Below are 17,938 nucleotides of genomic sequence, written 5' to 3'. Positions count from 1 at the left end.
GAAAATTTAAAAATATATTGGAGTGAATGAAAATGCAAATATTGCATATCAGAGTTTGTGGAATGCAGCTAAAACATTGCCGAGAGGGAATTCTTTTCCCCCAGCTCTATTGAGATGTAATTGACATAGAACACTGTATAAGTTTAAGGTATACAGCATGTTGATTTGATACACTTATATATTTCAAAATCACATCACATAATTGCCATTTCTTTTTTTGTGGTAAGAACACATGTACTCTCTTAGCAACTTTCCAGTACATAACACAGTATTATAACTATAATCAGCACCCTGTGCATTAGATGCCTGGGCCGTATTCATCTTCTAACTGGAAGTTTGTACACTTTGACCAATTTCTCCCCACTCCCTACCCTCTGGTAACCACCATTCTACCTGCAAGGGAAACTAATAACACTGAATACTTACATTATAAAAGAGAATATGTCTTTAATCAAGAACCCAATTTCCCACCTCAAGAAGCTAGGAGAAGGGGCTTCCCTGGTGGCGCAGTTGTTGAGAGTCCGCCTGCCGATGCAGGGGACACGGGTTCGTGCCCCGGTCCGGGAAGATCCCACATGCCGTGGAGAGGCTGGGCCCGTGAGCCATGGCCGCTGAGCCTGTGCGTCCAGAGCTTGTGCTCCACAACGTGAGAGGCCTGCGTATCGCAAAAAAAAAAAAAAAAAGAAGCTAGGAGAAGAGCAAAAACTGAAAGCAAGCTGAAGGGAGGAAATAGTGAAGATAGTATCAGAAATCATTTACATTCAAGAGGAGATCAATGAAACAGTTATTCTTTGAAAAGATTAGTAAAGCTGACAAACCTCTAGCAAGACCAACAAAGAAAAAAAGACAGAAAATGCTAGTATCACTACAGACCCTGCAGACATCAAAAGAATAGTAAGGAATTCTGCGAACAACTCTACACGCATCAGTTTGACAACTTAGATGAAATGGACCGATTTCTCAAAAAGCACAAACACCTCAACTAACCCAATAGAAAGTAAATAAATTGAATAGCTCTACAGCTATTAAGGAAATTTAGTTCATAATTTAAAAACTCCCCCAAATGAAATCTCCAGACTCAGAAAGTTTCACTGGAGAATTCTACCAAATATTTAAAGAAGAGTTAGCACCAGTTCAGTTTCTTCTAGAAAATAGAAGACAGGGGAACACTTTACAGTTCACTTTCCAACTCAGCTTCTGATACCATGATACCAAAATCAGACTAAGACAGTACAAAAAAGAAAAATACAGGCCATATTCCTCATGATTATAGATGAGGAATATTTTAATATTCCTTAAAATGTTAGGAAATAGAATTCAACAATATGTGAAAATCTTTCCACGGCCAAGTGGGTTTTTTTCCAAGAACGCAAGGCTGATTCAGTATTTAAAAATCAATGTAATAAAGGGAGAATTTTTAAAAAATCAATGTAATCCACCCCATTAAAAGGCCAAGGAATAAAAATAATATGATCATATCAATTCATGCAGAAAAAAGCATTTGGTAAGATTCAATACCTATTCATGATTTTTAAATCTCAGAAAACTAGGAATATACAGGAACTTTCTCAATTTGATAAAGAATGTCTGTGAAAACCTACTGCTAACACCATACTTAATGGTGAAAGAATGAAAACTTTTCCTCTAAGATCAGAAACAAGGCAAGGATGTTTGCTCTCACCATTCTTATTCAACATTAGTGCTGGAAGTTCTAACCAATACAATAAGGAAAGAAAGGGAAATAAGAAGATTACAAATTAGAAAGAAAGAAAGAAACTATCCCTATTTGGAGAGAACATGACTGTTTACATAAAAACATATCAAGGAATCTACAGAACAGTTCTTAGAACTAATAAGAGAGTTCAGCAAGGTCACAGGATACAAGATCAGCATATAAAACTCAATTGTATTTCTATATAGTAGCAACGAACACGTGGACACCAAAATTTTAAATACAATACCACTTAAAATTGCTGAAAAAATGGAAATATCTAGATATAATAACAAAGCATGTCTAGTATGTGTATCTGAAAGCTTACATGCTAGTGTAAAAAAGAAAAGAAGATCTAAATAAGTGGAGAGACATACTGTATTCATGGATTGCAAGGCTCAAGAAAAAAGTCTGTTCTCCCCAAACTGACATACAGGTTTAACACAGAATCCCAGCAGGAATTCTTGTAGATATAGACAAGATTATCTTAAAATGTATGTGGAAAAGTAAAGGGACTAGAATAGCTAAAACAATTTTGAAAAAGAAGAGAGAGGAATCCCTCTACCTGAGTTCATGACTTGTTATATAGCTATTCTATAGCTGCAGTAATCAAGACTGTGTGGTATTAATGGAGGGATAGGCACATAGGTCAAGGGAACAGCATAGAGAATCCAGAAATAGACCCACACGTGTGCAGCCAACTGACTTTTTGACAAAGGTACAAAATTTTGCAATTTAATGGAGGAATGGTAACCTTTTCAACAAAAGGTGCTAGAACAATTAAGATCTCCATAAAGGAAAGAAAATGAACCCCATCTTATGTAAAAGTTAACTCAAAAAAGATTATAGATTTAAATGAAAAGTGTAAAACTATAAAACTTTTAGAAGGTTCTAAGAGAAAATCTTTGGGACATATGGCTTGCTAAAGAATTTTTAGACATGATACTGAGAGTATGATCCATAAAAAAACAAAGTCAATAAACTGGACTTTATCAAAATTAAAAACTTTTGTTCAGTGAAAGACTCTGTTAAGAGGACAAAAAGATAAGCAACAAACGGGGAGAAAATATTTATAAACCACACTATCCGACAGAGGACTTATACCTGGAATATATAATGATTTTCAGAATTCGACATAAAAGAACCAAACAGTCCAATTAGAAAATGGGCAAAAGACATGAAGAGAAGTTTCACTGAAGAGGTTATAAACATGAAAAGACATTAGGGAAGTGCAAATTAAGACCATGATGGGATACTACTACACACTTATTAGAATAGCTTAAATTAAAAATACTGATGATACCAAATGCTGGTGAGCATGCAGAAAAATTAGATTTCTCATACATTGCTAGTGTGAATGTAAAATGACAGTCAGCCTTGAAAACAGTTTGGCAGGTTCTTAAAAAATTAAGTGTACACTTACCATACAACTCAGTAATTGTACTCCTGGGTACTTATCCCAGAGAAATGAGAACTTACGTCCACAGAAAAACCTCTGCATTGTTGTTCATAGAAACTTTATTTGTTATAGCCAAAAACTGAAAATAACCAAGATGTCTTTCAGTAGGTTAATGGCCAAACAAACTGGTATATCCACACTGTGGAATAATACTCAGCAGTTAAAAGGAACAGAGTGATGACACCCTCAACAACTTAGATGCATGTCAAGGGCATCATGTTGAGTGAAAAAAAGCCACTTTCAAAAGATCACATGCTGTATGATTGCATTTAGGTAACATTCTCAAAATGACAGAATTATAGAGAAGGAAAACAGATAGTGGCTGGCAAGAGTCAGAGATGTTGGGAGAAGGGGAGTGGGTGTGACTATAAAGAGGCAGCATGAGGCAGATCTTCGTGATGATGGAATAGTTCTGCATGTTGGTTGCAGTGGCTACGTTAATCTATACTTGTGATAAAAGGTACAACTATACACACACATTCCAATGTCAGTTTGCTGGGTTTAATATTGTACTACAGGTATAGAAGATGTAACCATTGGGAGAAACTGGATGGAGAGTACGCAGAATCTCTCTGTACTATGTTTGCAACTTTCTTATGAATCTATAACTATTTCAAAATAAAAAGTGAACCAAAAAAGAGAGTAACAATAATTAATTCAAATATGTTTCCATGGTTTAGGAATAATGTATCTTGAATGGCATTTGGCATTTTGATTGGATATAAAGAATAATAAAAGTGGCTACATTCTGGAAAAAAAAACTATTAAAACACTATTTTGAGATGGGCTCTATAGTCTTTGTCAAACTACCAGAGGGGACTGTGACACAAAATTTTGATTTTCCTCTAAATTAAGAGCAAAGCTTTTCAGTCCTCACTGAAGAAAGACTTTTCTTTTCTCCTATGTCTCTTGTGTAGTCACCTGCATGTATCTAAACATGCATTTACAGACAGGGCAATTCATCCTCACCTGTGTGGGTCTGTGCAGTGCACCTGAGACCACAGGGTGCTCTGGGTAAATCTAGGAGCATTCTGATGTTACTGTGAGGACAGCAGCTGAGCAGTTGAATCTGATATATGTATCCACTTCTCAGGAAAAGGGTTGAGACTTTAAATGTAACACTGTATGCTTTAATTTCTCTAGTATATTTATCTCGCTTAATTATCCCAGTGGACCTCTACATTTGGAAGAGGCGTCTATATCTGATGGGAAGCCAGAAGCAGACAGGAAACGAAGTTCACAAAGCAGTTCTGTATCGGACCACAGATGCTAAGCTGTTTATATTGTGGCCCTCATCACACCTGCCTTTTGAAACACCCTACGGGCCAACCAGAATGGTTGAAAGAAACCAGCCTGGGCCTGGGAAGGAGGAATGTTCCTCTTATTTCCTCATAGCAGAAGCTTACAGACCAAAAAAGACCACTTTCTATCTAAATGTACTTGTCGAACCATTGACTTCGTATAACTTACTCTTTTCTGAAAAGGAAAAAAGTAATTTATGTTTTCTCGTTGCACATTGTGACTCAGGACATTCTTCTGTGGCCTAGTTGCTGATTTTTCTCTCTTATGATTGGGAATAAGCTTAGAGTGAGAAATAAGGATCTTTTATTTTTCAGGCAGCATCCAGGGCCATTCCCCTCACATGTGACCACTGTAAGAGTATAAGTGGGATCCTATGGCCAGTGGCACATTCCTTGTCAGTGACTGTGGGGCATAGAGAGTGAGGGGAGGGAGAGCAAGGTAAGTGGAGGGAGGGGTTTTCTGTGATAGTGACCTGAACAAACCTGGGGCGTTGCACACATGCTTCTATACTAAAAACATTAGCATTAAGGGTTTTCTAACCCCTATTTCATCGTATTACTGTAACTTTTCCTATTACACTCTGACTTTATATTTACAGGTTTTTGATGGAAGTGGATCGTTTTTGTCCTACATTAACACATCTGCTGACCCACTCTATGGCCCCCAAGGCCTGGCCCTAACTTCAGACGGCCACGTGGTGGTTGCAGACTCTGGAAACCACTGTTTCAAGGTGTATCGGTACTTGCAGTAACAGTGGGCAACTGGACAACCCCTTACAAAGATCTTACACATAAACTGGAATGGATTTCTCGACGCAGGACCAGATTATACTAGACTTTTCATGCTAGAAGGAATCATCGGTGAACTTTCCAAGGTTATTTCTGAATGTAACGATTTCCTTAAAAACTGCATATCTGATTTCCATAATCCACATTTAGGGTTGAAAAAAAAATCTCTTCTACTGAATCTATAAAAACTGCAGAGTTTTACACCTGTGAACTATGGCTTATAGGACAGGGATTTATGTAGCTAAACTAATTTTGCAAATCAAATAAGCATTAAAAAGCAACTAGAATATGTAAAGGTATTTGTTAATCCTGTGAGTGGTAGCTTTTGCGCAGAGCTTCCAAAAACAAAACAAAAACAAAATCTGTTGTAGTTATATACTTTATTTAACCTCGGTCACAAGACCCAGGGGATCTTCTAACCTCACTTTTACAGTAGGTATTACCCTTGTGACATTTTTTTGGTTATTAGTAGCTACATATAAATTACTTCGGGAAAAATGGAAACTGTCTTGCAAAATCCTCTCAGCTGGGATTAGCGAGCGTCTTGAGTTTAGCACTTAAAAAAATCAATGCAAATTTCCTATCCTTTCTGAGTTAGAGCAAAGATCTTCTTCATGTGTTCTTTTCATCTCTCCTGCTCACCCTGTATCAAAAAACAAAGTTCATTTTCAGGGAATCCTGAAATTCCTAATACTTTGAAAAGCATATTACACCAGCCCCATTAACTCCAGATTAATGCACTGGAATGTAATCAAGAAAAAGTCAGTCACATTTTCTGTGCCACGTTCTCACATGTGTCTCTCCTTTTCCACTTCACGAATGCGAAAGCTTTACCTCCTGCAAAATGTCAGCACATGTAGTAGGACACCAGTATCCTAGGACAGAGAGCCATAAGCAGCCCTTTGGAGGACTGATGGTGTCAACCAAAGGCATGTGATTGATCAGTGGTTTCCTTTTAGAAACAAGTGTTACCAAAGTTGTGTTATCTCAAAAGCATTACAGGTAAGGGCATGTTATGGTTATTTATCATTGTCTAATGACTAGTAGAGGCATTAAAGGACTATATATACATGATTAGGGTAGGGTAGAATGTATCATATATAGATATATATAGCTGAATCTTTGGTGTATTGAAATAGGCAGCACTCTGAAAGACAGAAGCATCTTCAGCACATTCCTTAACTGCACAGTTTAAAGCCGTCCTAGTAGAGCAAGCCCTAAAGCAGATGTAATTTTTGCCATTTTCCAGGAATGCTTGTATTGGCTGACTTTTAGTCAGAAAATGGCCTTCTGTGCTTTCAAAAACAAAACAAAAAACAGGTCAAAAGAAAAAAAAGTTCAACTTGAGTTACATTTGACTTTAAGTATATATGCATTTTGAAAAATGTTAAGAATAATTTAGTCAATCTAATACTGTAAAATAAGATGTGGTCTATTTCCACTGTTTAATTTTCTACTCAGTTCTACCAAACAGGATGTCATGTTTGGCATTTCCAGTAAGGACTTTGGGACCTTTTTCACTGAAAGCACCTTAGAACTGTACTATAAGAAAACATTTCCCACACATATAACTATATGAATGTGATGTTTCTTGCTTATTAATTTATAATTCAGCCATTCTCTTATATAGGACTTTTTTAAATTTAGAAGGGAAATCTTCCAATTATCTATCAAATTTATTATGCCCAAATCAACCTCTGAAAAAAATTTTTTTCAGGAAGATTTACATTTAGGTTTAGTATTTTTTTAGTTAGGTAGAATTTTCAAAATATTTGAGACTGTCCATGATAAAGTTAAATAAATCAATGACATTTTTAGAATGTTAAACTAAGACACTGTTTCCTAACGTCAGTGAAATAAGTCTTTGAATTTAAACATTCATATTTAATGAGCGCTTACTGGGTGCCAGAGGCTATTCTGGGCACTGGGGATAAAGTAATGGATAAAACAGACAAAAATCCCTGCCCCCTTGGAGCTTACACTCTAGTGAGGGAATTTCATTTTACCGTTTCTTAACATTCTGCATAAAAGATAAGCTAGACCCTTGATAACTTCTGGAATGTTTAAAAGGAAACTTTTTAAATTGGTTAAATGAATTTCAGTTTCTTTTCACAAGTAAAAATGGCTTTCTATGTAGATTCTGTCATAGGCCATTGATCTTAAGACTAGTTTACTTAAAGAGGTTTTTTTGCACATTTAAATTATACTTGTGAATTTAGAAATTAGCCAACCATCATACCATATGAGACTGGATATCTCGATAGTAGATTGAATACAAAGCTAATTTTTTTACATGTCAATATTGGAATGAAACTGGAATGAAAGAAGAGATACTTTGATTCAGACCTGTTCCACGGTCTGTTACTAAAACACATGCTATGGGCACTCCAGGAAACACTATATATCCCCCAAATATGTGTAATCATATATGTTAAAGGATAGATAACATTTCAAATTTGGATACATATGTGCATTTACTGTATTAGTAAGCATATTTTAGGGGGAAAAGTGCTGCTGATAAGATACGAATAGACAAGATTTAAGTGAAACTTTGTCACATTCTTTGAAAAATGGTTTCTAGTAAACTGAGAAGGATAGTAAAATAAGTGACTTTTTTTCTGGGCTACCATTATTGTTTGATTTCTCTTTGTCAAGTGTACAGAACCTGTCATACATTCACGATAAGTAGCGCTGAAAAATTACCCATTCAGATTTCCCCTGGGCACTTATGGCAAAATGTTGCCAGTTAGAATGTAAAGGTAGGTGACAATGCCTTCCCTCCCCGCTTATAGATATTAGTAACTGTATCTCTGACACAGACCTCCCCTGCTGGACACAGGGAGGTGAGTGGAGAGTCACTTCACCACCTAGAAACGCATGAATAAAAAGCCTTTATGACTGTTAGCCATTTTTAAAAAAATGGTTCTTAGTATCTTGATCAAACTTTAATCTCTAGTAACTAAAGTCCCCAAGTTTCCTTCTTTTAATTTACTCTTTGACTAGATTTGAAGCAAATAAATACTAAGAGATCCATGCAACTAGAGCACACTTGATTCTACTACTAAATATACAAGGTATGTCCTAACAGAGTTAACTGGGAAAGCAGTACGCTAGCAAGTGTCTATGGATCCTTAACACTGAAGGGTTCACATAAATGCTTTGGTAATACCTATTGAGTTAATTGGAGAAAATAGCAAATAAGCATCAGGTAATCTGCAGATTACTTCAGATGGGAAAAATCTTTATGTACATTTGGACTCTATCTTATCCTCCCTATTCACCAGCTTCTGAAAAAGGAGGAATATTTTTAGTATAATTTAAAAATAAGACATTTCAAGGTAGGATAAAATTGAAGTTATTTGCTGCAAACATTGTCTAATTTTGCTTAAAATCAAAAGTCGTAATACTGTTGCATTCTGTAAATGTTGCAGGGTTTTAAACTTTAAAATTATTTTAATATTTTTGATAACTAGGAATCTAGCATTGCCATAAAGGAAACGAAGTGCCCATCAAAAATTTGGTATAAATAAATAATTTTTTTTGTTTTAAATGACAGTAAGCCACAAATCATGATGTTAATCTTAAGCTTTCTGAAGATGAATTGTGTGGCAGTGATTGTGTGGTCTGTTTGTGGAGAATGTATGGAAGCTATTAATATTCTAAAACATGAATAAATTGGCTATGTTGTTCCAGTGAATGTACAGCACTTCCAGTAACTTTTGAAAGCAACACAGCCTTAAACTCAATGTTTTTGCTTTATGACATGGGAATGTTCTGTCATGAACAGAGTGTATTCTTAGAATTCTTTATATTATTCTCAATTCTATAGCCTTTCAATCCTAGGTATGAGTATGAGGGGCTTTCACTTGCTTTGTTTTCTTTTTAAATTTTGTACATTCCACCTTTATAGGTCTGTTTCATATGTTTTGTGTATAGAACACTTAAGTCTTGCGCTCTCTGACATTGATACTGATATATTCTCATCATTTGTTCCTTTATGAATCAAAATGCTGACTGCCTATTTGAAGAAAAGAATGAATGCTGTGCATCAAAGTGTTTGTGTGTTCATAGCTACCTATGTACCACAGTATTTTGGATGCTTTAGTCTACAATAAATCTTTAAATTAATTCTGTCTTGAAACATAGGAGAAACAAGATTCATGTGTATACCTTTACCATGCACAAAATCTCAAATCATCATAATAAAGTTTGTTTTCTCCATTTCCAGGGTGAATGTTTATTTATTTAAATATTTAAGCTATTTATTGTCCTCTTTCTTAGTGAAGGAATAAATGAAGGTATGTTCTAGAATATGTGGAAGATATCAATACCTCAACCAAACTGTTTATACTAGGGAGAAAAAGTTTAGTTAATGGGATTGTTCTCATAATTTCTCTTTCTGATAATTTGTTGTTGATATACAGAAATGCAACAGATTTCTATATATTAATTTTGTACCCTGCAAATTTACTGAGTTAATTTATTCTAATATTAATTAGTTCTAATAGATTTTGGTGGCATCTTGAGGATTTTCTATGTATAGTATCATGTCATCTGCAAACAGGGACAGTTTTAATTACTTCTTTCCAATTTGGGTTCCTTTTATTCCTTTTTCTCCTCTGATTGCTGTGGCTAGGGCTTCCAATACTATGTTGAATAGAAGTGATCAGCCTGGGCATCCTTGTCTTATTCCTGATCTTAGAAGAAACGCTTTCAGCTTTTCATCGTGGAGTATGTTGAGTATACTGTTAGCTGTGGGCTTATTATATAGAGTCTTTAATATGTTGAGGTATATCCCCCTATACCCACTTTGTTGGGAGTTTTTATCATAAGTGGACGCTGAATTTTGTCATTGAAGCATCCTTGCATCCCTGGGATAAATCCCACTTGATCATGGTATATGATCCCCTTAATGTACTGTTCAATTCAGTTTGAATTGAATATTTTGTTGAGGTTTTTTGCATCTATGTTCATCAGTGATATTGGCCTGTAATTTTCTTTTTTTGTGATACCTTTGTCTGCTTTTGGTATCAGGGTGCTGCTGGCCTTGTAAAATGAGTTCAGAAGTGTTCCTCCCTCTGCAATTTTTTGGAATAGTTTAAGAAGAATAGATGTTAACTCTTCTCTAAATGTCTGGTGGAAGTCTCCTGTGAAGCCATCTGGTCCTGGGCTTGTAATGCTATAAACTTCCCTCTTAGAACTGCTTTTGTTGCATCCCATAGATTTTGGATTGTTGTGTTTTCATTTTCATTTGTCTCTAGGTATTTTTAAATTTCTTCTTTGATTTCTTCAGTGATCCGTTGGTCATTTAGTAGCATATTTAGCCTCCACCTTTTGTGTTTTTGCAGTTTTTTTCTTGCAGTTTCTAGTCTCATAGCATTGTGGTCAGAAAAGATGCTTGATATGATATCAGTGTTCTTCAATTTACAGAGGCTTGTTTTTTGGCCAGAATGTCATCGGTCCTGGAGAATATTCCATGTGTATTTGAAAAGGAGATGTATTCTGTTGCTTTTGGATGGAATATTCTATGTTTATCTAGTAAGTCCATCTGGTCTAATGTGTTATTTAAGGCCAGTATTTCCTTATTTATTTTCTGTCTGGATGATCTGCCCATTGATGTAAGTGAGATATGAAAAGTCCCCTACTATTATTTACTGTCGGTTTCTCCCTAATGTCTGTATGCTTTATGTATTTAGGTGGTCCTATGTTGGGTGCATATATATTTACAATTGTTATATCTTCTTCTTGGATTGATCTTTTGATCATTATGTAATCCTTCTTTGTCTCTTGTAACAGTCTTTGTTTTAAAGTCTATTTTATCTGGTACTAGTAAGGCAAGTCTGGCTTGCTTTTGATCTACATTTGCATGGAATACCTTTTTCCATGCCCTCACTTTCAATCTGTGTGTGTCTTTAGATCTGAAGTGAGTCTCTTGTGTGCAGCATATATACAGGTCTTGTTTTTGTATCCATTCAACCACTCTATATCTTTTTTAAAAAATTTATTTATTTTGGTTGCACTGGGTCTTAGTTGTGGCTCGCAGGCTCCTTAGTTGCGGCACACGTGCTCCTTAGTTGCGGCTCACGGGCTCCTTAGTTGTGGCATATGAACTCTTAGTTGCGGCACGAATGTGGGATCTAGTTCTCTGACCAGGGATTGAACCCGTGACCCCTGCATTGGAAGGCAGATTCTTAACCACTGTGCCACCAGGGAAGTCCCCACTCTATGTCTTTTGATTAGAGCATTTAGTCCATTTACACTTTAAGTAATTGTTGACATGTATGTAAATCCTTATTGCCATTTTCTTAATTGGTTTGGGGATGTTTTTGTAGTTCTTTTTTGTTCCTTTCTTCTTCTTTTGTTCTCTTCCCTTAAGATTTGATGACTATACTTAGAGTTTGGATTTCTTTCTCTTTTGTGTGTGTATGTGTAATAGATTTTTGGTTTGTGGCTACCATGAGGTTTATATATAGCAATCTACAAATAGATAGATGATTATTTTAAGTTGCTGCTCTCTTAATTTCAAACACATTTTAACAACTCTACGCTTTTACTCTCCTCCCCTCATGATTACTGTTTTTGACATCATATTTTACATCTGTTTGTTTCGTGTATCCCTTAACTGCGTAATTTGGATATAGATGATTTTACTGCTTTTGTTTTTGAACCCTGCCAGCTTTGTACATGGTTGATTTACTACCTTTACTGTATGTTTGTCTTTACCAATGAGCTTTTTCCTTTCATAATCGTCATATTTCTAGTTGTGGCCTTTTTTGCTTAGAGAAGTCTCTTTCACATTTCTTGTAAAGCTCGTTTGCTGGTGCTGAACTCTTTTAGCTTTTGCTTGTGGGTAAAACTTTTGATTTCTCCATCAAATCTGAATTGAGAGCCTTGGCAGTTACTCTTGGTAGTAGGTTTTTCCATTTCATCACTTTAAATATATTGTGCCGCTCCTGGCCTGCAGAGTTTCTGCTGAAAAGTCAGCTGATAGCCTTATGGGAGTTCCCTTGTGTGTAGCTTGTTGCTTTTCCCTTGTTGCTTTTAATATTCTCTCTTTATCTTTTCATTTTAATTACAAAGTGTCTTAGTGTGATCCTCTTTGGGACTTTCTGTGCTTCCTGGACTTGGATGTCTGTTTCTTGTCCCAAGTTAGGGCATTTTTCAGCTATTATGTCTTCAAATATGTTCTCTGCCCCTTCCTCTCTTCTTCTGGGACTCCTGTAATGTGAATGTTAGTACCTTGATGTTGTCCCAGAAGTCTCTTAAACTGTCCTCATTTCTTTCCATTCTTTTTTTCTATTCATCTTTATTGATATCCACTACTCTGTCTTCCATCTCACTGATCCATTCTTCTGTATCATTTGGTCTATTGTTAATTCCTTCTAATGCATTTTAAAATTTCAGTTATTGTATTCTTCATCTCTGTTTGGTTGTTCTGTATATTTTCTAACTCTTTGTTAAACACTTCTAACTTCTCATTCTGTGCATCCATTCTTCCCTCCAGTTCTTTGATCATTAGCTATCATTAGCTTGAACTCTTTCTAGGGTAGATTGCCTATTTCCAGGGTTTTATCTTGTTCCTTCATTTGGAACATGATCTTCTGTTGCCTCATTTTGCCTCACTTCCTTTTTTATTTCTATCTATCTGGTAGGTTGGTTATGTTTCCACACCTTGGAGAAGCGGCCTTTTCAAGAAGTCCCATGCATCCCAGCAGCGCACTCCCCTCTGGTCACCAGAGCTATAAGCTCTAGGGGTGCCCCCTACATGGGCTGCGTGGGTCCTTCTGTTGTGGTGGGCTGACTATTGTGGGTGGTCTGGTAGGTGTAGCTGGCCCTGGGTCAGTTGGTTGCCAGGCCCTGCCTTGTGTGGAGGCTGCCAGCCACTGGTTGATGGGGCTGGGTCATGAGGTGGCTGGCTTTGGAATCTTGGGGGGCCCTGGGGATAGCACTGGCTCACTGTTGGACAGAGTTGTGACCCAAAAGACTCTGGGGCTGGTGCCTGAGCACTGGTGGGTGAGCCAGGTCCTGGGGTCTGGCTGTAGGATCCAGGGGTCCTGGAGCTGGTGTTGGACCACTGGTGGGTGGGACCAGTTCTTGACACAACTGGCTGTGGGGTCTGGGGTATTCCAAAGCTTGTGTTGGCCTGCTGGTGGTCAGGGCTGGGTTCTGTCATGGCAGGCTGCGTGGCTGTAGTTGTCCTAGGGCTGGTGTCCCTCCTCTGGTGGGTGTTGCTGGTCTGAAGGCTAGAGGAGGCTTACTGGTGGGTGGACCCAGAGCCCAGCAGATTCTGAGGCTGGTGTCTGCCTACGGGTGGGCAGGCTTGGTCCCAGGGTTCTCTGGCTGCAGGGCCCTGGGGATCCCAGGTCTAATGCCTGTATACTGGTGTGTGGTGCTGGGTCCTAGGCCTTCTGGTGGGCAAGGCCATGGCCAGGGATGGCTCAGAGATTCTTTTTTTAAGATACTCAGTATTTACTATTGCCTTTGGGAAATACATTGACTTATTTTTTTTAATGTTATTTTATTTATTTATTTATTTATTTATTTATTTTTGGCTGTGTTGGGTCTTTGTTGCTGTGTGCTGGCTTTCTCTAGTTGCGCCTAGCGGGGGGCTACTCTTTCTTGTGGTGCACAGGCTTCTCATTGCGGTGGCTTCTCTTGTGGAGCATGGGCTCTAGGCATGCGGGCTTCAGTAGTTGTGGCACGTGGCTCAGTATTTGTGGCGCACGGGCTCTAGAGCGCAGGCTCAGTAGTTGTGGCACACGGGCTTAGTTGCTCCGTGGCATGTGGGATCTTCCTGGACCAGGGCTCGAACACATGTCCCCTGTGTTGGCCGGTGGATTCTTAACCACTGTGCCACCAGGGAAGTCCCACTCAGGGATTCTTAAGATTGCCTATCTGCTGGTCTGTGGGGCTGTGTCCCTGCCAGTTAGTTGCTTGGCCTTTGTTGTCCCAGTACTGGTGCCTCCAAGCTGGTGGGTGGTGGCGGGGCTGGGTGGCTGGTGGCTGGTGGCGGGGCTGGGTGGCTGGTGGGTGATGGCGGGGCTGGGTGGCTGGTGGGTGGTGGCGGGGCTGGGTGTTGAGACTAATAAGCTAGAGGGAGGATTCCAAAATGGCACTTGCCAGCACCATTGTCTTTTTGGTAGAACAGGTTCCCCAAAATGGCTGACCCCAGTGTCTGTGTCTCCAGGCTGAGCTCCAGCTGCCTCCTGCCTCTCCAGGAGGCTCTCCAAGATCAGCAGGTGGATCTGACCCAGGCTCCTTTCAAATTACTGCTTCTTCCATGGGTCCTGGAGTGTGTGAGATTTTGTGTGCCCCCTTTGAGAGTGGAGTTTCTATTTCCCTCAGCCCTCTGGGTCCCTCAGAAGTAAAGCCTGCTGGCCTTCAAGACCAAATACTCTGGGGGTTTTTGCAGGACCTCTGGGCTGGTAAGCCCAACCTGGGGCTTGAACCTCTCACTCCTTTGGGAGAACCTCTGCAACTGTACCTATTCTCTCGTGTGTAGGTCACCCACCCAAGGGTAAGGGTCTTGACTGTATCGCAACTCTGGCCCTTCTACCTGTCTCACAGTTCGTTCTTTATATCTTTAGTTGTAGAAGAGCTTTTCTAGTAGGTTTCAGTCTTTTCATCGATAGTAATTACTACTTACAGAGTTATGATTTGGGTGTGCCCTTGAGAAGAGGTGAACTCAGGGTCTTTCTACTCCTCGTTGGGAACTCTCTCCCATCTGATGGTACCCCACAGGTCTTGAGGATAAGTAAGCTCTCAGTCTTGAGTGGTGTATGGACTTGATGATTATTTGTTTGTTTTCTTGTAAAGGACTCTTGTCCTCCTTAGTTGATTGTAAACAAGTCATTGGCTTACACATAGGCATACAACATTTTTCCTGATGTATTTATAACACTTTTGGGTTTTTCATTAAGTCTGTGATCTATATTTTGTGTGATGAAATGAACACTAAAAGTTATCATAATTAGAATAGCCTTTGTTAAAAGTGGAGGGGCACTACAGAAATTTCTTTGTTTTGTTTTTTGGAGGATTAAAATTCTATAACAGATTGAAAGTCTGAAAGAGGTGAAAGTCTGGGAAGGAGAGTTGAAACAAAAATCAGAAAAAGACCAAACATGACACTGCTGACTAGTTAATGCGAACATTAGTATTATTGACACCTGATTCCATTCCTCACTTATTTTTTTCTTTTAACCAAGCAGGCATCATTGCCATCGTGGGCTCTTTGGAGGTTTTTAGAGTCAGATTGAGAGGGAGGCACTTGTGCCAGGTTATAGCATATCTCAGATTGCTTTTTAGGAACTCGGTTCATGTAAAGCCGAAGGCACCCCTTTCCAGAGCAGACAAAGGGTTTAATTAAAGCTGCAGTTTGTTATTGCCTATGTTAAGAGGCAGGGAGGGCAGGTGACATTCTATCCTCAGCCCCACCTTGCTGCCTCTTTTTTTTGCTGCCATAGTCTTTGAACAAATATCTGAGCACCTGTGGTATATACCAGGCTTTGGGCTATGTGTAAGGGCTGTTAGAACGAATAATAAAGCCTGTAACCTCTAAGAGCTTACAGTATGGTTGATGAACCGGACCAGGTGATTACACCATGAGCTGCTTTTATATACCTTCATTTGCAAATATTTACTGAATCTAGCGTCCTGCTCTAGCTACTAGGGAATAGCAGTAAACACCCTCCTCCCCCCTAAAAAAGTCCCTGTTTTCATGGAGCTTTATTCTAGTGGGATGAGACTTAAATGAAAATATACAGGGCTGGCTACATAATTCGTGATAAAAAGAATGAAAAAGGCTTTTTCCTTCTGTCTGTGGTCTCTCTCTCAACCTGTGGTGGTGTTTATTTGCTACTTAATGTCACAGTCCCTTGGGCATAGGGATGTTTGACCGGTGAGTGCAGACCCTCACATATATCTGAGGCCCCGCACCATGACTCAGGCTTGCCCCATGCCTGTGCCCAGCCTCCCGCCAGGAGTGGAGGGTGGAAAGGGTTGCTGAGTGGGACCAGGGATTCTGGCAGCTGTTAACTCACCCTGGGAGAAGGCAAAGAGGTGGTATTAAGGGGGATCGCCAAGGCTTGCTAAAAGAGGGCAAGAGAGCATGAGTCGTCCAGGAAAGAACAAATAGTTCAATATCGCGAGGCCAGACGACACTCAAGAAGAAATGATGAGAGATGAGGCAGGGTTACACAGAAGAGTTATTACTGTGCCTGTTCTCAAGGAGTTTACATCCCAGATGGAAAGATTTAAAAAGCATCAGTACCTATAATACAGAGCAATTTAAGAGAAGAGCCATAGAAGAAGTGTCAATAAAGCATGATGGAAAATCCAAGTTATCACATAATTGATGGGGACAACCTGCTTTATGCGTATTGTCCCAGCATAATTGTAAACAGCAGTCTTTCTTTCTCAGGAGCGTCCCAGTTTGGATGAGAAATTATATTCTCACGCTACACCGGTGTTTCTCAGCCTTTTTCCCCATTATCATCCCCCTAAGGAGCTTTTTTAGACATCTTTTCCCTAATCACCCCTTGCCCCTTGCCCCTTGCCCCCAGCCCATGACGCTTTAATGCCGGAGATATACTTTATATCTGTTTATGTGCTACAGCCCTTTGGAGGCCCATAAACCATTGTACCACAAACCATCCAAGATTTTTTCATCCCCCAGGAACCAGTTTTGATATTACCCCCTTTGAGACTGATGCTCTGCACAATGACATAGTAGTAGTGTCATTTCTAACTCAGGAGATGTGACTGAGAGGTCAATAATGTTTACTATTTCTTCCTTGAAATTTTCTCCTCTTGTTTTTTCATTCTCCTACTTTTTTCTACCCTGTAGACTTTTCTCTGTCTCTTTCAAATGATGTTACTTTCTTTTCCTACTTCCTTAATAAAGAAGGTTCTCCTATAGGTCATCCATAAGAAGGAACTACTCATTTCTTCAAATTTTATCATGAGATTGCAGCAATTTGGTCACATCTTCAGGTTCCACATCAAAGTCTAGTTCTCTTGCTATTTCCACCACATCTGTAGTTACTTCCTCTGTTGAAGTCTTGAACCCCTCAAAGTCATACAAGAGAGTTGGAATCAACCTCTCTCAAACTCCTGTTAATGTTGATATTTTGACCTCTTCCCATAAACCACAAATGCTCTTAGTGGCATCTAGAATGGCAAATCCTTTCCAGAAGGTTTTCAATTGACTTTGCCCAGATACATCAGAGAAATCACTACCTATGGCAACTAGAGCCTTACAAAATACATTTCTTAATAAGACTTGAAAGTAGAAATTACTCCGTGATCCATGGGCTGCAGAATGGATGTTGTGTTAGCAGGCATAAAAACATTAATCTCATTTTACATCTCCATCAGAGTTCTTGGGTGACCAGGTGCATTATCAATGAGCAGTAATATCTTGAAAAGAATCTATTTTCTAGGCTTCCCTGGTGGTGCAGTGGTTGAGAGTCTGCCTGCCGATGCAGGGGACATGGGTTCGTGCCCCGGTCCAGGAAGATCCCACATGCTGCGGAGTGGCTGGGCCCGTGAGCCATGGCCGCTGAGCCTGTGCGTCTGGAGCCTGTGCTCCGCAGCGGGAGAGGCCACAGCAGTGAGAGGCCCGCGTACTGCAAAAAAAAAAAAAAAAAAAAGAATCTATTTTCTGAGCAGTAGGTCTCA

The 17,938-nt window shown here is 39.1% G+C and overlaps 1 protein-coding gene across 5 annotated transcripts in view; it reads left to right on the top strand.

Annotated features, from left to right (window-relative positions):
* TRIM2 (tripartite motif containing 2) overlaps window positions 1–9,481 on the top strand; it is a 119,986-nt gene extending 110,505 nt beyond the window's left edge. For all 5 annotated transcript variants that reach the window (XM_073805485.1, XM_033857260.2, XM_004312110.4 and 2 more), the window contains one exon: window positions 5,071–9,481. In XM_073805485.1, the coding sequence (XP_073661586.1) occupies window positions 5,071–5,223 (153 nt within the window). In that variant the 3' untranslated portion in view covers window positions 5,224–9,481. The remainder of the gene's footprint in view (window positions 1–5,070) is intronic.
* The last annotated feature ends 8,457 nt before the right edge of the window (window positions 9,482–17,938 follow it).

Source organism: Tursiops truncatus, chromosome 5 (assembly GCF_011762595.2).
Source record: "Tursiops truncatus isolate mTurTru1 chromosome 5, mTurTru1.mat.Y, whole genome shotgun sequence".
NCBI lineage: Eukaryota > Metazoa > Chordata > Mammalia > Artiodactyla > Delphinidae > Tursiops > Tursiops truncatus.
Note: the sequence above shows the minus strand (reverse complement) of the source record. Positions and strands in the feature narration are given on the sequence as shown.